This window comes from Petaurus breviceps, unplaced genomic scaffold (genome assembly GCF_028583685.1).
Source record: "Petaurus breviceps papuanus isolate PSGF00001 unplaced genomic scaffold, PetGlider_PUasm1.0 181, whole genome shotgun sequence".
Taxonomy (NCBI): domain Eukaryota; kingdom Metazoa; phylum Chordata; class Mammalia; order Diprotodontia; family Petauridae; genus Petaurus; species Petaurus breviceps.
Window position 1 is genome coordinate 5,332,624 of NW_027185784.1, and position 25,973 is coordinate 5,358,596.

General features: G+C 38.7%; 1 protein-coding gene across 2 annotated transcripts in view; it reads right to left on the bottom strand.

Annotated features, from left to right (window-relative positions):
- The window catches only part of NDUFA5 (NADH:ubiquinone oxidoreductase subunit A5), a 306,556-nt gene that overhangs the window by 8,586 nt on the left and 271,997 nt on the right, over window positions 1-25,973 (bottom strand). Inside the window, exons 2-3 of one of the 2 annotated variants that reach the window (XM_069087122.1) lie at window positions 2,100-2,155; window positions 1,452-1,496 (exon numbers count right to left, since the gene is read on the bottom strand). In XM_069087122.1, the coding sequence (XP_068943223.1) occupies window positions 1,452-1,496; window positions 2,100-2,120 (66 nt within the window). In that variant the 5' untranslated portion in view covers window positions 2,121-2,155. Of the gene's footprint in view, window positions 1-1,451; window positions 1,497-2,099; window positions 2,355-25,973 lie in introns of those variants that run through there. The other variant, XM_069087121.1, reaches the window with a different exon arrangement.

Here is a 25,973-nt window from a genome sequence, read left to right on the forward strand (position 1 = left end):
GTCTAGCCAAACTGAACTACTTCTCAAGTCCTTAAGCACATCCCATTAGATTCCCACATCTGTGCCTTTGTTCATACTGTTCCCAATACCAGGAATACCCTCTTAACTCCATACCTCTCCACTTAACCTTTGCCTTTTAAAATCCAGTGTTTTTTAAGGTACAATTAAAATTTCATCTAGAGGAAGGCTTCTTTCATCCTCCCTAGTCAATAATATTCTTTCTTCCTTCAGACGTTGATTAGCACTTGGCTTGAACCATCTCTTAGGAATTTATGTGTCATTTTGTATCATTGTTGTTTGTGGATGTATTTGATACCCCAACTTGACTTCAGGCTCTATTAAGCCAGGGCTAAATCTTTCCCTAAGTACTTTCCTGGGCAGCTAGATGTCTTAGAGGACAGATTATCTAGTCTTGAGTCAAGAAGACTCATCTTTCTGAGTTCAAATCCAGCCTCAGACACTTACTGGTTGTGTGACCCTGGGCTTAACCCTGTATGCCTCAGTTTCTTCATCTGTAAAATGTACTGGAGAAGGAAATAGTAAACTACTCTAGCATCTTTGCAAAAAAGAAACCCAAAAGGTGTGGAAGAGAGTCAGACATGACTGAAATGACTAAACAACAACAAGAAATATTTTCCAATGCTCAAAGGGTACACAAACATTATGGCCTAGTAGACAGAATTCCAGACTTGGCGTAAAAGAACATAAGTTGAAATCCTGCCTCTTAGGCACTTATAAGCAATATCAAGTCACAATCTCTGTGAACCTTGGCTTCTTCATCTATAAAAGGGATGACACTTGTACTACCGGTAATAGGGTTACTGTGAGGAATGTACTTTGAAGAACTTTAAAGTATTATACAATGTACAGTATTTGATAAGTATTTGTTGAATAATTACACAATAAACAATCTGTTGGAATTGAATAAAAAATAATTTTGATTTTGAAAAATTGAATTTAAAAAGTCTATTAAAAATTCTTATCTTCTCTAGTATAAATTGTTTTAAAATGTTATCTTTAGCAACAAAGATAGGAACTAGTATAGTGAATATCATTCAATGAACAGACTATTATTAGTAAAAACAATAACAACATTGTCTAACAAATTTATAAGTACTTTCACCCCAACAATACTGGGAGGTGGTTAATGCAAGATATGAAAACAAAGAATCAGAAAGGTTAAGTGATTCTCCGAAAGTAACCCATTTAGAAAGAATCAAATCCAAAATCTGAACCTAAGTCTCAAGGCTCCATCACTCTAAAAGCTTAAAACCATTCGATGCTTCAGCTGCAACTAGAGTCTGGATGACTTGAACTGGGAGGTGTCCAAATGCCCCTGCCCAGGGCTGGCACAGGTAGCTACCATTAGGGCCCTATGGACACTGCAGGGTTCCTCACACATGCAAGGCTAGTGTAGAGTTGGGAAAGAGGTAAAGAAAACTGACACGTACCTCCCGTGGGGTCTCACACACTGCCAGTCCAACGAGACCTGTGGTCTACAAAAATAAAAACACTCCGGTCATTCCCAGTTAATCTGGCTGCCCTTTCCGATCTACTAGGAGGGGAGGGGAGGGGAGGAAAAGAAGAGGAGGGGGGGAAAAGGTGACTAGGAGGGCGAAAGGAGAGAGAGAAAAGGGAGCGAGAAAAGTTAAGAGAGAGAAAGAGGGGAGAGGAAGGAAAGAAGAAGGGATGAAGGGTAAAGAAGGAAAGGAGGAGAGGAGGGAGAAAGAGGGGGAGAAAAGGGAGAATGAGGAGTAGAAGAGAGAGGAGTGGGGAGAGAGATGGGAAGGGGTAAGGGGCGAAAGGAAGGGGGAAAGGGAGGGGGCAAGAGAAATGAAAGAGGAAAGGGGAGGGGCACCAGCACCGAGGATCTGGTCCGCAGCGGGCCGCGGCGGAGCGGCTGCCGGACCCCAGCGAGTTCCCAGTCAAGCCTGCCCAAGCTCCGGGAGTCTGAGGGAGCCTCTCGGGGCCTCGGTCTCCTCTCAGAGAAAACACAGAGACAGCCCGTGACCCACCCTCGCCCCGCAATCTCTACCACCCGGGGGTCATCCGCCCGATCACCGTCTGTGCCCCGTCTGACCTCCAAAAGGCCCCCTCACCTTCTTCAGCACCCCGGCCATGACAGCAAAACAGCAGGCGTCGCCGCTCAGCACTCTGGGAAGGTGCTGCTCTCAGACCCGTAGAATCCACTACCGAGAATCTAGAGCCTACGGTCGCCCGTAGCAACCGAGCTTACACTACAGGCCTGAGTGGATGGACCGAAAGGAGGCACCCTCCCCCTCCGTAAAAGTTTTGGGGCTTGGGTTGAAGGTGGACGCACGCGCTCTGATTCCCAGAGCATCTAGTCTAGAGAGAAGCGCATGCGTACAAGGGCCATAAGGTGACGTCACAGATCTTAAAGAAAGGGGTAGACGCGCATGCGTATGATTTCTCCACGTCTCCCTTGTTTTACAGTCATTTTTCCCCAGTGCCCTTGACCAGCTTGGGGCTCCCGATGTGTTACCATGTATAGAAGTTATAAAGAACTCAGCAGGCAGTAAGGTAGACAGTCTGTGTTTTAACTAGTTAGCTGTACGGATTTTAGCCAGTTTGTAAAGTCAGTACTAATGTGTGTGCTTATTCACCAGTAATTCATATTATAACCTGGAATAAAGGCCAGCTTTGACGTCAGACCTGTGTGACTTCGGGCTGCTTAACCTCATCTGTAAAACGAGATGGGACTAGATGACCTTCAGCTCTAAACCTGATGCAGTCGATAGAGCCCCGGCCCGGATTCAGGAAAACCCGAGTTCAAATCGGGCCTCAAAACTTAGCAAGTGTGATCCTGGCACATCACTTAACCCCTGTTTTGCTTCAGTTCCTCATCTGCAAAATCCAAACAGTGCAGAAGGAAAGGCAAACCACTCCAGTATCTTTGCCAAGGAAGAGTCTGACGTGACTGAACAATAATAAAGTAGATGTTCTGAATTCTGAAAAATGTGCATTGTTCTGGTTGTGGTACCATCTTTTTAAGCCCACGAAGCATGACAGGAGGTGAGGGCATGAAGAGTGCTGCAGTAACATTTTATCTCATTTCAAGCACTGGACTGTGACACCCCATTTCCTCATAACTCGGTTATATACGCCATCCCTTTTCTTTGTTCTTTTCTATTCGAGCACTTGAATTACTGTTAATTATTGTCATAGACCAACTGAGACAGTGCCTTGAAAATAATAGACGCTGTTGTCATTGGAGTGGCCTTTTCCTTTATGTTTCTTGTAGAGTGTGGGGGGGGGGGGAGGGATTTCCCTCTTACCCCATCCAGCACCAAAGTCTTTCAGCTGAACAACTTGTATACTAGGACATACCCAGCCAAAAGAACATACCAAAGTTCTATGGCAAAGTTAAGTTGAATTGCAGAAAGGAGCAGGTGGGGAGAGTTCAGAGAAGATATTGGTTAGAAGGGATGCTGTACACAGAGAGAGTATCACAAGGGCACGATGAAAAAAGCCTTTGAGACATTGTCGTGCCAGAGGTATGAGATGTCTTAGCCACCTCCGTCCCCTATGCATGTGCCTCTCAGTTTCTGTACTCTATATGTGTGCCTGCTGTTCTTACTTATGCTATGTGTGTTTGTGGAAGAGCATACCTCACTTTTATGGTGGCCTTGCATTATGTTTCTGCTGAGTTGTTTCAGTTGTGTCCTACTCTCCCCCCTGGGGATTTTCTTAGCAAAGATCCTGGACTGGTTTGCCCTTTCCTTCTTCAACTCATTTTATGGACAAGGAACTGAGGCAAACAGGGTTGAGTGACTTGCCCAAGGTCATACCCCTAGTATGTTGTCTGAGGCCTAATCTGAACTCAAATCCTCCTGACTTCAGGGCCAGCACTCTATCCACTGCACCACCTACCTGTTTTATGACTCTGGCTCTTAAAATACCATTTTAATAAATGTCTTTGCTTTGAAATAATTGTGTCAACTGAATATTAAAGGTGAACGCATTGATAGTTGCTAATAAGCCACAGAAGTGTAGACCCACAGAGTACCTTAGACCTGTGGTAGACATCCTTCTGGGGATCCAGCCTACAAATTTTAATTGGGAGGGATAGCCCCAAAAGGGACACTAAAGTACTAACAATGACCACTGCATTTAACTAGGGTTTTGTTATCACTCTGTAGTACATTAACAATGTTGTGATTATTTTATATATTATTCTTTAGGCTATACTTTCTTGACTCTTCTTTTGTTCCATTCTTTATGAATAAGCGATATTTGTTTACATTTATATACCATAATTTATTTAACTATTCTTAAATTGTTGGCCTTATAACTTCGTTTCCAGCTGTTTATCACAAATAAATCTGGCTATGAACGTTTCTTGACATCTTCATCTTGCTATCAATGACCTGTTCGGCATAGTCTCAGTAGTAGAATCACTGCGCCAACAATTTTTTTTTTTTGCAGAATTCCACATTTTTTTTCAAGAAAGGTCAATTTAATTCATAGTTCTACTGGCAGTGGATTAATGTGCCTTCCTACAGCATCTCCAACAATGTCTTCCCATCTTTGACATGTTTGTTTGCTCATTTAATGTACCTAATGGTTGCTTTTGTTTTCATTTCTTTGATTAATCAGTGGTTTTGAACATTTTTAGTTATTTATGATAGCTTGCTTTTCTTCTTTTAAAAATCAGTTTTGTACATCCTTTGACAATTTATGAATTGAGAAATGATTTTTAATCTTACACAGTGGAAAAGATCACTGGATTTGGATTGTGACTACCTGGATTTGAATTCTACCTATTTCAATTACTATTTGTGTGACATTGGGCAAGTCATTTAACTTCTCTGGGCCTCAGTTTCTTTAACCATGAGATGAAGAGGTTGGGACAGATGGCCTGTGTGGTCCCTTCCAGCTCTAAATCTTTGATCCTATGATTTGAGTAAATTCCATAAACATTATAGACATCACACTTATTGAGTTATTCAGTGTGAAAATTTAGTAGAGACAATGGGCTTCCTTGCTTTACCTTTATCTGGGAAACATTCAATGTTTTCCTTTTACAAATAATACTAGCTTTTGATTTTAGATCGATCCTTTTCTTCCTGTCCTATTTTGGACATTGTTATAAGTATTTTCTGTATTTAGTGATATGATTTGTGATTTTGATATTTGTTATTAATGTGATTTAGGATATTTATGGTTTTCTTAATATTGAAGTATCCTTGCATTCCCAGTATCGATATAACCTGGTCATAGTGAGTAATTTTTAATATGTTGTTTTAGCTTCTTTGGTAATTTTTTTTTTTACTTCAGTATTCATCAGTGATATTAATCTGACTTGTTGCCTATAGATTCTATAATTCCTAATATCAAGAGAACTGGAGGAAAGCCTCTAGCACAGTGGATAGCTCCTCCCATTATGGTAGAACATAGACAGGAATGGTACAGAGTTACAAGAATGGATGAGTTGCAGTCTGTATCACTGGAGGAAATACTCAAGTTGATAATATGAGTTCCATTGGAGTACCAGAGTTTTGATCTGTAGTTTTCTTTACTGTATCCCTCTGTGTCTCAGGTACCAGTGCCATATTTGTCTTATAGAATAAATTAGTCAACGTACCTTCATCCTTTATTTTGTAAACAGTTTTTAAGTAGCATGAGTTTTTTTGTCTTAATTGGAAAGGATGACAGAAGGTAGAAATAGTCACCCTCCCAAATCTTTCCCTCTTCTGAACTTCTCCATTGCTATTCAAGGGACTACATCCTTCTAATAACCCAGGTTCACAACCTTGGTATCCTTCTTGAGTCCCCTCATTTATCCCATCTTACACATAGCCAGTTGTGATAGTAATGGCAATTAAAGATTCCCCTGTATTGGCTTGGTTTTCAAATTGATTGTGTTAAAACCCAGAGTTTGTTAATCCCACCTGTGGGATGGGCTTGTTGATGTGAAAAGAAAGTCCTGAACTGGGAGGAGCTGGTGAGGTAGATTTGGAGAGACACTAGAGAGAGGCGGAAGATCTTTTTGGAAGCAGCACCTCGTGGAGAGAGAGAGACTAAGAGAATTGCTGGTGGCCGCTTTGAATTGCCCTGGACTTTTGAGACCTGCCCCCTGAGCTGCCAAGGACTGAGGAGACATGGCTGTTTTGCTGGTACTTTGTCTGTCTGTTTTGATGTTGTTTTGCCAGATTTGTCCACTGGTGAAAGACAGTCCTTTTGTTGAAGAAGTCCTGGAACCTGGCTGTTCGCTAAGAAGCCCTGAGACTGTCCTGCAGACAGAGAGTGAATACTGTCCACTGGTGAGGGACAGTACTGTTGTTGCAGGGGTCTGGAGACTGTCCTGCAGACAGAATGAATACTGTCCACTGGTGAAGGACAGTGCTGTTGTTGTAGGGGTCTGGGAGCCTTTCTGTTGGTTCAGAAGCCCTGAAGAAGGATTTTCTTGTTGTATGTTTACAGAAATCCTGGGAGAGGGCTTTGCTAATGTGTTCAGGGGTTCTAGGACTGTTCTACAGACGGAGGATAAATTCATGAAGGGACTGGCAATGTATCTTATGGCCTTGCTAAGCCTTGTCTCCCCAGGAACTAAGATTGCTGAGAACTTGCCTCGTGTCAAGATGAAGAAAAGACCTCCATTTGGGTATTAAGTGCTGTGTTTAAACTTGATGTAACTCTGGGGTAGATTCGATTGTGATCCTGGGGGTGGGGAACTTTTGACCTTATTGTGCTCTGTGATTGACAAATGAAGGTACTTTACCTATGTTTGGAAACTAATCTCCATTTGAGAAGAGGGGTTTTGTGGTGGACTTAATTAAGGTATAGCTTAGGGGTGGAGTAGTATTTAGAACAGGGACTTTGTAATTGATTGAATGATTGGAAGATCCTGGAGTGGGGTAGTACTTGGAGATTATTTAATCACACTTAGTAAATGCTGTATTTTGAATGATGTCATGTTTTGATCTTCTCTGTTCTGGGTTTGTCACTGAGTAAAATGGAGAGCACCTATGCTGGTATTCTGAACCTTGGGAAGTTGCCTTTCCTTGGCATTACATTACACCAGTCAGTTGCCAAATTTTTAAAAAAATTTCTTTCCAAATTGTCAAACACATATCATGGATGACATACAGCCTAGAACATTCCTATATGCAGCCTGAACCAGATTAAAATGTAGTTCCTATCTTATTTTGATATGTTGATGTATTCATTTAAAAAAATAAATATATTAACGTGTGGTTTTCTAAGTTAATATGTGGCCTTCAGGGATCTTGATGTACAGTTTAGTAGCTCCTGTTTCCATTTGAATTTGACACCATTGTTCTCCAACATCTCTCATATATGTTTCCTTCTCTTCACTCCACTCATATAGTCACTGCCCTAGTTCAGGACTTCATTACTTCTCAACTGGATTATTTTAGAAGCCTTCAAATTGTACTCCCTTCCTTTCTCTTCCCACTTCAATGTATTCTCTACTCAGCTGACAAAGCAATTTTTCTAAAGCACAGGTATGACCATGTCATACCCTTGTTCAATAAACTCCAGTGGATTCCTGTTAACTTTAGGATCAAATATAAAACCCTTTGTTTGGCATTTAAAGCTCTTCATAACCTGGCCCCTACCTATCATTCGAATCTTACATTCTATTCTTTTCCACATATTTTGCGACCCTGTCATACTGTCCTACTTCTTCCTTCTACACTATTCTCCATCACTTTTTCCCTGCTGTTGTGCTGGTTGTTCCCCATGAATGGAAAACTCTCCTACTCAACCTCTTGGAATTCCCGGCTTCTTCTAAGCCTCAGCTGAAGTACTCCCTCTTCCAGAAGGCCTTCCTTCCCCAGTCTCCTCAGCAGCTAGTGCCATTCCCCACTTGTTTTACTTTCCCTTTTCTCTATTTATCCTGATTTAAATGTTGCCTGTCCCATTAGAATGTAAGCTCCTACCCTTTGACTAGGTCTGCATTCCAAAGGGATCAAAGGAAAAGGACTATATGCACAAAAATATTTATAGCAGCTCATTTTGTGTTGGCAAAGAATTGGAAATTGAGAGGATGCCCATCCATTGGGGAATGGCTGAACAAGTTGTGGCATATGATTGTGATGAAGTACTGTTGTGATATTTAAGAAATGATAAAGGGGATGGTTTCAGAAAAACAGGGCAAGACCTATATGAACTGATGCAAAGTGAAATAAGAATAACCGGTATGATAACAGTAACAGCAATGCTGTAATAATGAGCAACTGTGAAAGATATGGCTACTTTGACCAATACACTGATCTAAGACAATTCCAAAGGGTTCATGATGAAAAAATGCAATCTGCTTCCATAGAGACAATTGAAGAATTCTGAGGGCAAACTTAAGTGTAATTTCCTACTTTCTTTATTTTTCTTGCTTTTAAAAATTGGCTGTTATGGAAATATGTTTTACATGATTTACATGTATAACTGAAATCTTATGGCTTGCCTTTTCAGTGGGCAGGGAGAGAATTTTTAGAACTCAAAATTTAAAAAGAAAAAAGTTTAAAAAAATAAATAATAATTTTAAATACTAAAAAAAAAAAAAGAAACGGCACATCTTGAAAAAGTCTTAACTGCAACAGAACTGGTTCATCACTTCTTGAAGCCTTACCTGGACAGCAGGAACTGATATTAATACAGTTAAGGTATACATGCGTGACAGCTAGTTAGTGGTTCTGAATAAATCTATTATGGGCAGAGAAAACTTAAAAAAAAAAGAATGTAAGTTCCTTGAGGGTAGAAGCTGGCTTGATTTGGTTTTGCTTTTTTTTTTTTGTATCCCCATTGGGTAGCACAGTGCCTGACACAAAATGAATATTTAATAAATGTCTATTGATTGATAGGTACCTAACTCTTGTGCCCCCAAAAGAATGAAAAAGAGAGCAGGGACTGCTGTCCTTGGTCAAGCAGACCTGCAGAGAATGTGCCATGTGTTAACAGATGGTGAAGAAGTGGTTGTTAGTTACCACAGCAATAAAAAAAAAATCTATTTCAACCTGTATTTGCTGGCAATGAATAAGTCTCATATATAGGGACTGCTCAATCTCTTAAATATTAGCAATCTAACACACAAATTTACTTCTGTGATACCAGTTCATGTTCATATAGTGATTTAGGATTATAAAGTATTGTTCATATATTGATATACATTTATCATACTGATTGAATATATGGGAGACTAGATAAGTAATTAATTTTAGCTTTATAAACCTCAAAATAAAAGTGGTTCAATGACAGAAAAGTGGAAATTTTATAGTCATCATTTGAGAAAAAATGTTGTTTATATGAGAAAAATATAATCATAGGATTATTGATTTAGAAATAGAGGAACCTTAGAGGTTTCCCCCTCCCCCACCTCTATTGTACAGATAAGGCAACTGAGGCCCATGGAAGTGAAAGATCTACCTATGGTCACATAGGTTTTAAGTAGTAAAGTCAGGATTTGAACTTTATGCCTCTAACCCCAAACCCTACATTCTTTCTATAACTTATTTTCTATTTTCTTATTTCCCTCAGAATTACCCTGAAGAGCTGTTAGCTTTTTCCTTATTATTTTCAGCCTAGTTGTAGTAAATGAAGATGATACATAAGAATTAATCAGAATTAGCTTACAACCTTTCAGGCACCAAACAGATTGCATATATTTATTTCTTTCAGATGTTAGGGGAGAGTCCATTCTAGTGAGTCATATTAATTAAAGAATTCATTTTGTCCCTATTTTTCTACTCTTCTCTAGCAATTCTACTCTGCTATAGAATGCTCTGAGAGCTAACAGTAACTCCCTGGGTTCATGCCTTTATGTGTGTGATATGGTATAAAAATTTTAATCACTGGGGCAGCTAGGTGGTGCAATGAATAGAGCACCAGCCCTGGGGTCAGGAGGACCTGAGTTCAAATTCAGCCTCAGACACTTAACACTTACTAGCCATGTGACCTTTGGCAAGTCACTTAACCCCAACTGCCCTTCCTCCCCTTCCAAAAAGCAAAATCATCATCATCATCATCATCATCATTTTATTCTGTGGCAGTTTATGGTAGAATGGAAAGAAAGATTTCTACTCATAGCTAATCACTGTTTATCTCTCTGGGCTTGAAGTTGGACTTCAGGTAGTTCTTAACCTGGAATCCATGAACTTGTTTTTTTTTTAATGCATATATTTTGATCACTGAATTTCAAAATAATTTGTTTCCTTTGTAATCATATGTGTTTTATTTTACTCATTTAAAAACCTTATTCTAAAAAAGGGTCCCCAGACTTCACTGGACTATATACAAAACTGTTAAGCACCCTGTGTAGAAGAATTCCTATCATTCCTTGATGGAAGCCAAATAAAGACCCAATGAGATCAGAGCAGATGGGATATGAAGGATGCAGAGTTCCACCTCCCACCCCTTTTCCCACCCCTGAATCTACTGTCTCAAAGGTTAGCAGTGGTTGTTCAACTAATTTCTTTCTGGAGTCTCTTACTCACTGAATCCTGGGCCTTCTCCAGTCGTCTTATGTCTTGCCACTGGACTTCAGTGACTCTGGAGGAGAGAGTGAGACTGACAACTTTGTGCAGCTCTGCCTCACTGAAATTCCAACACAAGTCAAGACATCTCATGATATTGTTGGTCCTCTTCAAGAATAAAAGATGGACAACAAACAATTCCCTAGAACTTGGCATCTAGCCTGGTTTGGCTACTCTGAAGCCAAGGTCCATGATGCAGCATCTGATGCATTTCTAGATCTGCTGCTTAAAGCATTAACAGGAAAGGTCACAGGGTTATAGAGCAAGAGCTGTAAGGGATCTTAGAGGCCATCATATCCAACCCCCTCATTTCACACATGAGGAAGGGTTAGGTTCAGTGACTTGTTTAAGGTCATACAGGTAATAAGTGGCAACATGGGGTTTTAATTCATGTCCTATCAGTCAGTTTTATCACTCCTTCCACTTCACCTTCCTGATTACTTATCTGGGACTGTGAGCAGAATGAAGTTATTCTTTCTTGTCCCATCAGAAATGTTCTCTTTTCTTCCTCCAGTAGCATGGCTTTAAAGACCTGATGGGATACTGTTGAAGCTCTGGGGGGATTACCCAAAAGATTTATAAGAATCTCTTCTCCCTCGTTTTTTTCTCAAATGCTCTCTTTTCTCCTTCAGACCTTAGAAGCCAGCTGTTTTGTTCTGGTCACAAAGAGATTTTGCATGAAGCTTCTTTCCTGTCTGGTAAGATAGTCTTAAAGATGGAGAGTGAGTTCATTAACCAGATTTAAATGATAAATTATTCAGGAAATTTTACCTGAAGCTATGCCCTCCTTTTACACTTCAAATAGGCTTTGTTACTTTCTTTTCTCTCTTTGTCTTGAAGATCTGTTAAAATCTTTTATCTAAGAGATTTCCCAAAGGTTCTTTCTTCCTCAAGAGCCCAGGTTTAAAGATTGTGAGTGTCTGTCTTAAAGAGAATTTTATACATATATACATACATACTTATATATACTCATGTATAAAACCCCTTTCAGTTTTTCATTTAAATATTCTCTCTTCTCTATACAATTGCATGGCCTCAAAGAATAAAAGTTCTTTTTCTTCCAAGACACTACTGAATCCAGTCTTGTAATTGCATATGTATCCTGATCTTTTTGCATTTAATTGTAATTTACTTTTATTGGCAAAATTCTGGAGTTGGGTCAAATGAACCTAAAATCTTTTCCAGCTACTATATCCTATGGTGTTTTGAACAACTAGTATGTATAAAGCATTTCTCTAGAGAATTTTATATATATGTAATTGACTTATAAATAAAAATGTACATTAATTTTTACAAAGGAAAATTAATAGAAGCCATGCAATATGTATGTATACACACTGATAATCATTAAATATCAAATTTATCCAAAGTCTGAATTAATCAAACAGACTGCTTTGTTTTGCTTTAAATGCTCTTTTCTCTGTCTGCAACTTGAAAGACCAGATAAGATCCACAATAGATATTCCCCTCCAATCCCCCAACTTGGGACAGGATGCTTGGAAATTCAGAAATTCTCTTGGGGATACATTCCAGATAGGGAAGATGGGACCTGCTGAGAACGTAGATCTCCACTATCTTATCATTTGTCCTATATTCACATGGACGTCATAAATCTGAGGGACACAAACATCTTGGGATTGTGCAAAAACATATAAAATCTTTGTTAAATCTTGTATCGATCGGGCAGTCAGAGCTTAGCTTCTGACTCCTTGTACATACAAGTAAGCTTTGTCTAGCTTAAGGGAATAAATGGAATAAGTACTAAAATGTATATCACCTAGACTGTGTCCTTTAACCAAACTTTTCAAGTTAACAACACATACATACATTTTTGTCACTAAAACTTCACTTCTGGGCAGAAACTGAGAATAATTGGGCAGCTTCTGACAAAGAGGCATCAAAAGGGTCAGCGTTGAATTTGGGTCTACGTTGGGGTAGTTGGATTCTTACCTAAATTACCCTTGTGACTTACTTATATTTCATCTTGAAAAGTACTTTATTAATACTTTATATATAAATATAATTAATAAGTAAAAACCTAATATTAAAATTTCTGGAAAATAGCCAAAGAGTAAGGTTAAATTTTTCTTTTCAATTACCTTCAACTCTAAAATGTCTTAAATTCCTAATCCTTACTTGAGTTCTCTAGAGAACCACTCATTCATAAAAATAAATACAATTTAGTTTTAAATGGCATCTCCTTAAAATTAGGACGGCTAGGTGGCGCCATAGTGCAGAGTACCAGGCCTGGTGTTAGGAAGACTCTTCTTTCCTGAGTTCAAATCTGGCCTCAGACACTATGACCCAGGACAAATCTCTTAACCCTGTTTGCTTCAGTTTCCACATCTGTAAAATAAGCTAGAGAAGGAACTGGCAAATCATTCCAGTATCTCTGCAAAGAAAACAACTTAAAATTGGGAGAAGTTTCTAGCTCTATGATTTCATTGGCATTAGGGAACACCTCCATTGAGGAAACTCCTATCACAGTAGCATACCCTCTTTGCCACTTACAGAGAGTTGCCTAGAGAACTGAGAAGGTAAGTGATCTGTCCAGTCACACAGCCAGTCTGAGTCCAGTGTGGGACTTCTTGGATCTGAGACCTGCCCTCTATCCATTAGGCAACATTGCCTCTCAGACTCAAAAATAATCAGCCTTTAAAATATTTTTTAGCAGAAGCACTAGTATAAAAATGGCACATCAATTTTCTGCACTTACTAATGAAGATGAATAGGAGAGGTACCAAAGAGTAAAATTCTTATAGGAACATTTTCTACCTTAAACTATAGTCAAAGACACATCTTAGATATAATTTTCAAGAGGGTATTTGAAGTTGAGTCACTTAACATCTGTCTACCTCAGTTTCCTTATCTCTAAAATGGAGATAATAACAGCACCTACCTCCTAGGGTGGTTGTGAGGATCAAATGAGATAATGCTCGCAAAGTGCCTCACACATTGCCTGGTACAAAGTAGGTGCTGGAAAAATGCTCATTCCCTTTCCCTCTTCTGTCCTCCCAATCTGCTGGTCTAAGAAAGGGTCATCAGGAAACTGTCACACATAATGATGGGATGTCCCATCTTGGGAAAAGGAAAATTAAAAATTGTTTTCAAAATTTAAAAGTGCAAAAAAATTTTAAAAAGTTAAACTTTCAAGTTATTTTTGTAGGTTTATAAAGTCATAGCATCAACAACCACCTAGTCCAATCCATTCTGGAAAATTAGCCCATTGCAGCTTATCTGTCAAGTATCTATGCTCTGCTGGAAGATGTCCGATGAGAGGGAGGCCACTGCTTCCTAAGGCAGCCCATTCTACTTTGGCATCCTCTAGGTTGTTAGAGATCTTTTCCGTATGTCAAGTCTAAAGTTGTCTCTGCATGTTCTACACTTTGTTCCTATTTCTGCCTTCTATTTCTTCCTCCATATGACATCCCTTCAATTACATGATGCTGTCATGTCCCACTGTATCTTCTCTTCCTCAGGTTAAGTCATTAGCTGATAGTAACTAACAGTTGACACTTTTATAGCACTTTAAGATTTGCAAAATGTTTTACATATGCAATCCTTATAACTGCAGCTTTGAGTTTGGTACCATGGGCAATATGATCCCCATTTTACAGATCAGGAAACTAAGGCTCAGTAAGGTTAAGTGGCTTATCTGGGGTCACATGGCTAATAAATTTCTGAGCTGAGGTTCAAAATGTAGGTCTGACTCAAAGTCACTGCTCTGACATAGTGTCAGGGGTAGAATTCATAACTAGGTTATTACTGACATAACTGGACTGGAATTTTTCCCCTGTGACAAACTGACTAGAGTAAGTAGGGCAGGTAACAAAAACAACACCACCAATAATAGCATTTATATAGTGCATAAAGGGAAATAGAGCTGATTGTTGCATTAGCAGAGTTGTTGTACAATCATTTTTCAGTCATGTCCAACTCTTCATGACTCCTTTTAGGGTTTTGCTGGCAAAGATACTGGAATACTTTGTCATTTCCTTCTCCAGCTCATTTTATAGATTTTATAGATGAGAAAACCAGGGTTAAGTTACTTGCCCAATGTGACACATCTAGTAAGTATCTGAGGCTGGATTTGAACTCAGGTCTTCCTGGCTCTAAGTCCAGGGATCTATCAGCTGTGCCACCTAACTACTCTGCATTAGCAAAGGGAATCCTGCAAAACTCACATCAATATGCTGACCATATATATTGTTTGCAAAGCACTTTATAAATCTCATTTTATTTGATCCTCATAACAGCTCGGAGTGGTAGGTGCTATTATTGTCTCTGTCTAAAGATGAGAAAAGTGAGGCACACAGAGTTAAAGTAACCTGATGAAGATCACACGGATAGCAAGTGTCTGAGGCAGGGCAGAATAGAGTGGAGAGAGTCAATATAGACCTGACAGCACCCAGATATTGATCAAGATGCAAGTGGGCCTCAAAACCATTGCATATGAGGATCAGTTGTAGGAACTTAAGATATTTAGCCTGGAAAACAGAGACATAGAATGAAAGATAAGATAGCTATCTTCAGGTGGAATAGGGTGTAGACCTGTTCTACATAGCACCAGAAGGCAAAATTAAGAGCAATACATAGACACCACAAAGGGATCTATCTGCTGTACAGAGAAACACTTATGAGAAGTTGGAGTTACCCCAAGTGAAAAGGGATGCCTCCAGAAGTTCCGAGTTCTCTCTCCCTAGAAGACTTCAGACAAAGGTTTGGTGATCACTTGTGAAGGACGTTATTGGGGGGATGCTTGTTCAGGTGGAGTGCCTTCCAACTCTGAAATTCTGTGGTTCAGTAATTCTGAGGTATCTCTATAGAGCTAGACCCTGGCTAAAGGGACGTGAAAAGTTTGGTCTGCTTTTGCCACCTAGTGGTAGCATTTGGGCAATGATTGCACTGTCTACCCGAATGAGGGGCCTCTAAAGACAAGCACTGATAAATTGTTCTGGCTTTATGTAAATTCATATTATGCAAATTCAACTTTACTTAAAGAATTCTGAAAGAAATAGGAATGAGGATTTTGAATGAAGATCTGATTGAACTGCTTGTTGCAAAGACTCCAGAAGAAGAAAGGGAAGCTTTAGAATCTGAGGTTAAACCACAAAGGTTCACAATGAAACAGTTGTCAGAAGCATTTCATCATTTGAGTGAATTTTTTTCTTTTATTGAAAATATGGATCCAAATACTTCAAGATTTTTAAAAATTCAAAGACTAGTTCAGAATAATATTTCTTGCTAGTATCAGATATATGGGGGGGGGGTGAGGAGGGAAGATCCAAATATCTCTCGATAGCTTCATAAAAAAATTGTGCTGCCAACCATCAGTGATAAAGGCTAGGTGCAGTGGGTGGGGAAGGGGCAACAGACTGTATACCTACATTAACTTTACTGAACAATGCTTGCATACTTTATCATTAACTTTACCTTTAATTTCATAATTCTGTTTATCATGGCACAGTATTTAATAACGTCTGCATTTTAGTACATTTTACAACTTGTATAAAGGTTTTCTTTTGTATATGCCTTTGTTATATAGGTTAAGTGAAGTGGGTGGTTAGGGGAAAATTCTCATTACATAAAAATAATAAAAATTAATAATAATAATATTATTTACAATTACAAAAAAATAAATAAAATAATAAAAACTAAAAATTTATGTAGAGGTCTCTGGAACAGTCTACTCAAGTAAAGTGAAAACCATCTGAATAGGTAAAAATAGGCATGACAGAAGTCTTACACTGATACTTTCTTGCTTGCCAGCTTAAAGCCCCCTGACTTTAATAGGAGTTAAAAGGTGATCATCCTCTAAAAGGCTTTTCTGCCCTAAAGAATTTAGGGAGGTGGCAACTTATTATCTGATGATCTTCCAATCATCTAAGTTATTGTACAGTTATTTCAGGTGTTTCTGACTCTTCATAACCCCATTTGGCAAAGATATTGGAGTGGTTTCCATTTCCTTCTCCAGCTCATTTTACAGATGAGGAAACTGAGGCAAACAGGGTTAATAAAATACATTTCTGAAAATAACCAGCATGGGAATTTCTTTTGCTTGACTATGTTTATATGATACAAGTGTTCTTCCTTTCTTCCTATCCTCATTTCTTCCTTTCTTGCCCAGACTTGCCCAGAGTCATTTAGTTAGTGAGTGTCTGAGGCTGGATTTGAACTCAGGTCTTCTCCAGACCCAGCACTCTATACACTGTACCACCTAGCTAGCCCAGTCATCTCAGAGGGGTGTGTGTGTGTGTGTGTGTGTTGTGTATGTGCATGTGTATATATGTGTATACATACATGTTTATACAGATATATGCAGATAACCATGGGACATAGATTCTTGAATGATTATACCATTTATGGCACAAGATAAAAGAAAATGAGTAGTAAAGAGAATGCTGCAAAACTCAGATCACATATTAATCTGAACCTCTGTGGGTAGGAGCCATCCATCATTGGACTGATTCAATTTTCCATTATTTTGTTCTCTATACATAGCTACCTGCAGGAATTTTGCACTTTGTGGGACCCATCAATGTTACTGGTACATTAAGCTGTTAATCAGCATCTGGTCAGCCAGCAACAGTTTTATTTAGTCATTATATTGTCATTGTCCGGTCTGATATTTATTGGCAGCTCACTCAGCCAGTAATAAAGGCAGCTTATACATAAAAAGGAGAAAAACTTTGTCCATCTCACTCTTGGGCAAGGTGGTAATAATGAGTTGGCTGCTTCTGATAAGAAGCAGTCTAAAAGACATTTGGCATGCATAGGGATAGCCCTTAAATTGGGTCCTCTTTGAGACACATGGACAGGAACTCCACAGGAATTTGAAGGCCTTGCCCAGCACAGGATAGAAGAAGAGTGATCTTTTTCTCCCTGTACAATGTATATTAATATAACCATAAGGCAGGAAAACTATTTAGGAGATCTGATTGAAGGCTGAATAGGGGGAAACAGATTTGTTTCTTTTTTAAAATAGTTTTTAAAAATTATCAAGCATTTATTTTTCTTTTCCCTACTTACTGGAAGGAAAGAAGAAAGGAAGAAATGAGGATAGGAAGAAAGGAAGAACACTTGTATCATATAAACATAGTCAAGCAAAAGAAATTCCCATGCTGGTTATTTTCAGAAATGTATTTTGTTTCTCAACATATTGGTCCATCATCTCGCTATCATGAGGTGAGCAATGTTCTTTTTCACTAATCCCCTGGAATCATGTTTGATTATTTCGTTGATCAGAGTTCTTAAGTTTTTCAGCATTGTTCATTTTTACACTATTGATGTTATAATATACATCTGCAGCAGTGATTACTCTACCCTCCTTGCCTTAAGACCAAGAATGTTTCATTTTATCCCTCCCCCAGGGTTCTTCCTTACTCTTAAGGAGGCCTGGCTACAACTGGACTCTGTTAATAGTTTAAACCTCCACTGGCAGTGTTTCTCCAATTTCTAGGGTCCCTTGCAACCCAGTTCCATTTAACTACTTAACAAGATTAGCTTTTACAAAGGAATATTTACTTCAAAGCTAAGGCAAGAATAAATTTATAAGCATCCCTTCCCCAACACCTGGAGGGCTTAATAATATGCCCCCCAACACTTAACCATCTCAGTCTAGGTTCACAACTTAACTCAGTTTCTATATAGCATATTTCACCAGGTTCCAAGTCCAAACCTCCCCTTTGGCTCGAGTCCTGGGGACCCTGTTTCTCAGGGCTTCCCTAGATTGGTTGTAATATCTAGCCTGGAATCCTACCTCCTAGGTCACCATAGCTCAAGTCCAGGTCTGGGAACTCTACTGCCTATGCCTAAAAATAAAAAGACCAACAAAACAGAATAAAACCCCAAGTCAATTTCTTGGGGCCACAGGGTCTAAAAGGGAGAGAGGAAAGGAATACTTCCTTTTACCCATTCAGTTGATGATGTCTATGCTGTGAACAGGACTTTTGTACTCTTGGAGAAAGAAAGGAAAGAAGGAAGACAGGAAGAAAGGAAGGAAAGGAGTTAGAGAGGGAGGAAGATACTATCCCAATTTCCAGGTACACAGCCAATGGAAAGAAGCTGTTCCCACCCATGCTATAGGGGAACACAGAATGTCTTCCGATTATGCTTGCTTCATTATGCATCAATTCATACAAGTCTCCCTTGGTCTCCCTGAAACCATCTCTTTATTTCTTATAGCATAATAGTATTCTGTCACATTCATATGCCATAATTTATTCAGTCATTCCCCAATTTATGAGTAGCCTCTTGGTTTCCAATTCTTTGCTACCACAAAATGAATGCTATAAATATTTTTGCACATATAGGACCTTTTCTTCTTTCTTTGATCTCTCAGGGGTATAGGCCTAATAGTATCACTTGTCTCTTCTTAAAGTAGTACTCTAAATACAGTGATTCAAGACAGTTCCAAAAGCCTTATAATGGAAAAATCCAGAAGAAAAACTGATGGAGTGTGAATGTAGATCAAAAAATATTATTTTCACTTTATTTTTTATGATTTTCCCCTTTTGTTCTGATTCTTTTTTCACAACATGACTAATATGGAAATGTGTTTTATATGATTGCACATAATTAACCTACATCAAATTGTTTACGATCTTAGAGAGGAGAGAGAGGAGGAAGCGAGGGAGAAAATTTGAAACTCAAAATTTCATTTAAAAATAAATCTTTAGGGGCAGCTAGGTGGCACAGTGAATAGAGCACCGGCCTTGGAATCAGGAGAACCTGAGTTCAAATCCGACCTCAGACAGTTGACACACTTACTAGCCGTGTGACTTTGGGCAAGTCACTTAACCCCAATTGCCCTCCAAAAAGCAAAAAAAAATGTTTAGGGGCTGCTAGGTGGCACAGTGAATAGAACACTGGCCCTGGAGTCAGGAGGAACTCAGTTCAAATACATCCTCAGACACTTAACACTTACTAGCCGTGTGACCTTGGGCAAATCACTTAACCCCAATTGCCTGCCCTGCCCCCTCCAAAAAGAAAAAAAAAATTTAAATTATCTTTACATGTAACTATTTAAAACTATTTATTTTAACTATTTTATAAATTATTTAAATTATATATTTAAACTATTTAAAAGAAAAAAGTAGTGCCTTATAATTTATGTAATATCTAAGGCTGCAAAGAATTAAAAATTTACTATTGGATAACTATGAAGGAGTGCAATACAGACTCTCTTTAATTCCCTTTTCACTAGGTGGTGCTAGCAGATGTGCATGAATTGGGTGGGACAACCAGCCATGTCAGAACTGACCTCAGTTTGGTATTGATCTTAGTTTGCTGGAAATCCAATGAATGATCACAAGTCTATGGTTGCACTAGCAGAGTTTCTCCAGCTCTTGGATAGATTGTATATATGGAATGTTATACCTGACAATATGTCTGTAAGCAATACTTGCAAATGCTATGGCTTGTTATGTAGGTCATGGGCTTTGAAAGTTCTAATCACTATTGATAAGTCTTACTAAAACTTTCAAACCTTGAATAGAAAATATTAGCTGCACACATAATTAGCAAATGATATTAACATATTACTATAGGAATATATTCCCATCATCCTAGGAGTAAAATATAATTAGGGTATGAGAAAAGCAGTCATGTTTTAAAATATGTAATGCTTTAATTGAAAGAGTAAAGATTAGAATGGTGTAAGATCTTGCCTGATTTAAGTCTTGAGGATAGATATATGTATCCTAAATGGATCTATGATCACAGTGATTAGAGGTTTCTCTACAATGATATAGCTCATAATCTATCCCAGCCTTCTTATCTGTGCTATATTCTATTGTCCATGTTCTCCTAAATGTTCTTCTATTGTCCATGTTCTCCTAAATGTTCTCTAATGGGATCCACCCAATGTTCTAGGGGTGTTTTTTGCTTTCTCCAGACCTTGAGAAGGTATCAATAAGTGAAGCACTCTGGCTGTCTACCTGTCATACCCTCGCTCAGGCCATGTTACCAGTCCATCTTCTCTTCCTGTCATGCAATTACTTGATGACATCCATTATTCCTGTTCTTTGGAGTTTCTTGTTGGTTATTTGTTGCCGAATGCTCCAATCCACCATGTACTTTTCCATTGCCTTCTGTATAATACTTGCCACACATATATGTGTATACATATATATGGGTATGCATTATATATTAATATATACACATATATATCCCTAGGTAGATTTTGAGTAAACAAAATCTGTTGACGTTAGATAGCATATATACACACATACATATTTATATTGAATACTTTTCCTTGCTGGCTAAATGTTTAAAGATACATTTATAAAATAAATTATATGTACATATATATTTATTAATGTATATTATTATAATATTTTTGTTTGCCTGTTGCATTTGTGAGTTTTGTGAGGGACTTATTGAATAAAATTACCTGCAAGTCTTGTAGTTGGAGCCCCACATGTGCGAATTATATATAGCTATATATATAGCTCTTTTTATCCTGTTAATAAGTTATAGTACTCAAAGACCCCAAAGCATAGATTTATGAGTAGGGAGAATAACTCCTTATATCTTCACCAAGTAAAACTCTGCAAAATCTAAAGCATAGATCCTGAAGTGAAGATTCAGATATAGCACCCCTCAAAAGCAAGTCTCTTAAAATATATAGGGACACAGACTGAGCAATTAGGAGCAAGGCTTTTGTTCACAGACCTCCATAGTTTATAATAGTGTGGGGTTTCACAGTTCCAGAGAAGGCATTGGGAGAGTAAAAAAAGTACATTCAGAGAGTGTGGGGCTAAATTGTAATGCCTTAACCTAACTGAGGTCTTGCCACTGTGAGGACATATCCTGGATGTGCTATTTAATTAGTTACCCAAGGATATACTGTAGGTGTATGTGTTGCCTTACTCCCTACTAAATGGGAACAGCATTTTTCACTGAGCTACAGAACTCAGAGGTGGGAAGTTGACTGAGCTCCCATCCACCCCCATTCACCACCTCAAAGGCTGAGCTGAATATCATCTGGGCATCCCCAATAGCCATTCTGGAGTACAGGTATACTCTTTTTTTTTTTAAACCAGTCGAATCAAACTCGGGTAGAAATGGGGACCAGTAATCTGTACATAAAGATCACTGGCATATTGACAGTTTTTGAATGTTATGTCGTCTATGTTTATTGGATTTTTATGTATTTTTAAAAATATTTCTCAATTACATTTTAATTGGTTCATTCCTCACTTGGGATTTTGGGGGCTGCATGCTGCTCAGCAGCAGTGTGTTTGACACCTCTGCTTTAAGCAACAGGTCAGCATTTTATCATTTATTGATTTAAATTTGTTTTATCACTTTTGTAAAATTTAGCATCTATTTCTAGATATTTCTCCCCACCCCTCAGCCTGCCAGAATTGAACTCTTCCTTGTAACAAAGTAAAACAGCTCAGCAATTAATCAAAGCAATTCTGTCTCAGTCTCATCTCAGTGGGGAAGGGAACACTCCCCAGAAAACTCATGCTCTGGAGTGCGGCAGAATTGGATTGAGGCCAGAACATTTCTTACTGCTCTCCCACCAGTACCTTAGCTATACTTAAATGTTTCTTGACAACTGGGCCTGAATTTTCCCCTACTGGTGTGGGAGCTCTCCTCTCTGCCTGCTATCCCACATTGCCTCCACAGCCATTCAGTTCCATCCCTCACCCATCATCCTCTTGAAGGTCTACTCAGTCCCAGTAGCCTGCCTCAGGAGCTGTCATACAAAGTTGCTGGAGCAACCATTTGTTTCTATAGCTTCTTCTTTAGGAGGGAAAGGGAGTAAGGAGAGAAGTGTTACTGCTTTTCTGGAGGAAGACCATCTTACCAACTATATCAGCAATGCAATATTCACAATGCTTATGGCAATTAAAAATATGCTGATGTGGTTATTAATCACAAAATATATCAGGCTTGCTATATGGGGGATAAAGCTAGAACATTTATTAAAACACCAAATGACTGAGTCCCCAAACCATAAAGTCAAAGCCATCAGAGTAGTTATGAAATTGGCACAGGTAGATAAAGTAGAAAGCACCCACATTCTCAAGCCTTTAAAACAGAACAGGCCACCTCAGGCAAAGGTCTTCCTCTCCCCACTCACAGCAACTACTCAGCATCCAGGAAGCGTGCTCCTAGCAGCTCCAGCCCCTGGCAGTCCTCAGCAGGAGTCCTTAGCAGAAATTCTGGCTGACTCAAAAAGGGGTTCACGCCTCCACCTCCACCTCCGCACTACCGCTACCACTGCTGCTGCCGCTGTCGCCACCACTGCCAGTCACCGAAGGAACTCTAGCTTGGCCTCAGCTTCCTCTTGCCCCACCCCTTCCTGCTACGTCGGCAAGTCCAGTGGGGCATGGAAGATCTTTAAATCCCATAACCCTTACACCAACATGCCTCGAGGATATCAACACAATTTCTCTTGTTAAAAAGGTCTCCCCACACCTGACTGGCACACAAAAAATCACACTGACTGTTGGGATCTTTTTACTTAGGCTCCCTCCACAGAAAGGTTCCTAGTCTTCACTCTGGTTTAAGGCATGTAAACTCCTTTAACCTCTTCCCAGTTGTCTGAACCTTTTATTGAACCTATCTGGGACTGGGGATTAGCACAAGTACCACTTTCAATTTGCCCTTTTAAATCATTCCAGGCCCCCCAGCAACTGGTACCTGTTCCAAGCAAGTTGTTTTGAAGTTTTGGTAAGTCTCAAAGAATCATTTAGTAATACGGGGAGAGAAGAACTAGCAGGCTTTGTCCTTACAACCTCTTCCCAGTAAATGAGAGAGGAGGGAAGTTAAAAGGAGAAGGAGAAAGAGGAAAGAGAAAAAAGACAGAGAAAGGAGAGGAAGGGAGCAGAAAGGGAAAGAGAAAAACAAGAAAGAGAGGAAAAGGACAGAGAGAAAGAGAAAGAGTCCGGCAAATCACAAGTGCATGGGTACAAACCTTTAATTTTCATATGGTACAATAACAGGAAATTTATTCCTAATTATTCACAATTCTTATGTACATACACTGCCATCTCAGGCCAGCAGAAATTGTTCCTTACAAACTTTGGCAAGTATTACCACCCTTTCCTAGCTAGCAGTTTCCATCTTAATGCTTTTCAGAATGTCAGTGTTTCATTAGTCATCAATACTTGCAACTTGGCTCTGTTCATATAGTTTTGGAACAGACTATGTAACTCAGTAACAGCCTAATTCAAGATGAAGAGCTCCAATTCTCGCTAGTTTTGTTACCCTTAACAAGGCACTGACTTTTCAGGGAGGGAACATAGGTGTATCGAAGCAACAGCTTCTTCTAGGCCCTAGCTCCAACAACTATATTACTATCATGCATCATCAATTTTTTTTTCCTTTCCACTGGCACATTCCTATCCATATACACATGTGATCATGTATCACTGATCCAAGGGAAAAAAATCAAGGATTCCTAGAATCATAGAGTTGGAAGGGGCCTTAGAGTTCTCCTAACCTAACCAATATGTAAAAAGGAATCCAAATTCCAGTGTAAATTCAAATCTAAATTATTCCCACTCAATTTTATGCCCAACTCATTTTATTCAGTATTTGTCTAAGTTACATACGTTTCAGTGAGTTGTTTATCTAGCTCTGAGTGAATATGCATTTTTCATCCACTTTGTTTTTTCAGTGTGGATATTAAACTAATCTGTTTTGAATTACGGTGAATTTCACTGGAGAGGGTTTGTAGAATGCCTAGCCACAATATGTCATTTGCAAATAGGAGTATTTGGAGGAATTCACCAACTATAAGAAATCCTTCTGACTTGGACTCTATTCTAGGTCTCCTCCATGGGGAGTGTTGGATACCTTTATACATAGTCCCGTCATATGCCTTACTTGATATAAGGATCAGATGGCTGTCAAACAATGATTTTTTGTAATATATTTTAAGGAATCTTGAATAATTTTGCATATGCACAGAAGATTCCATATTAGAATATAGATTGTAAGCCTTGTTCTTCTGAATCAAATAACAGTTTTATAGTTAACAAACAAGTACAGTAGAATCTTGCATTCCCTACATTTTCATTTAAATATATGACAGTAAAGATGTATACTACTATAAAATACCACTTGTGAAACTGTTCCATCATCATCAAGAATATCCTTGATCTGTGTGAATATTAGTTTCATAAAAATTTTTATAAAGATGAGAAAGTGGGCATATGAGTCAGGAGTTGTTATTTTCTTGGTTTCCTTTTTTTTTTTTTAAATAGTAAGGGATGTATGTATGTGTGTGTGTTTTCCATATTATTGGTATCTTCCTCTCCTTCAAATATTTTGAGAATTGGTCCCTTAATTCTCTCAAACTTGGGTCATCTCAAACACAGATCTCCTCTGTGTACTTGGTGTGAAACAGCTGTATCTTCCATTTTACTGATGTGGGTACTCTCTCCAATACAGAGTGCAGCTCATCTACACTTTCTCGTCCTCTACAGATTCTTGTCCGCAATCCCATATATCCTCCAGAGAGGGTCTACTTAACATTCCAGAAGCATTACTCTAGGTTGCTGAACATTTCATAAGTAGTAGGGCAGCACATGAGCTGTCCATCTGTTATCTTCCACTATTGTTATATTATTAGCTCATGTCTTTTCTCAATCATATATATTTACTGGACACTATTTTTATGCCACTTATTGTAGTTGAATCATCCTTGGTAATAGGCTGTAGTCTACTTATATCTACTATGAGTCTTTTCTGGGCCATATGCAATTTTGATTCATCAAAGACTATATTCCTGCATGATTTGTAACCGTACAATATCACCAGAAGAATATTGGTATGAAGGTAGTTTGTATGTGTGTATGTCAAGAAGCAGTTCTGAAGTGTTAAAAGTACTACATGATTTCCCAGATGCAATTCAGCCTATTCTCCTTCTACTAAATTCTGTCATTGTTCACCCCCAATTCCTATCCAAAATATGCAAAATATTTATAAACCAACTCAATGGATTGTTCAACCAAAGGTCTGGGCCAGAGGTGTCAAATATGCAGTGTGCCCATGCAGCTAGCAACCCTTTCAAATGTGGTCAAACTAGAGTAAAATGAATTGGGAAATATGTAACAAAGAAAATAAAAACACAACAGAACATAGATGATGCAAGGTTTAGTGACACCCTCCCCATTTCTATTTGAATTTGACATCATTAGTCTGGGAAATTGGCATTCTTCATCTGTTTGTTTTTTCCTGTGCAAATTGTTAAGCTAGATCTTTGATGAATTTCTTTGAATAAGCCCTGTATTCTGGGTTTTGATGTAATCAGCATTATGCCCATCTTTGCAGTGAACTCACTATAAAATGAGAAAATAATAGTACCTACTTTTGTGAGATTCAGATGAGATAATATTTGTAAAGCACTTAGCACAATGCCTGGCACATATCAGGCACTATATAAAAGCTAGCTATCATCATCATCATCATCATCATCATCATCATCATCATCATCATCAT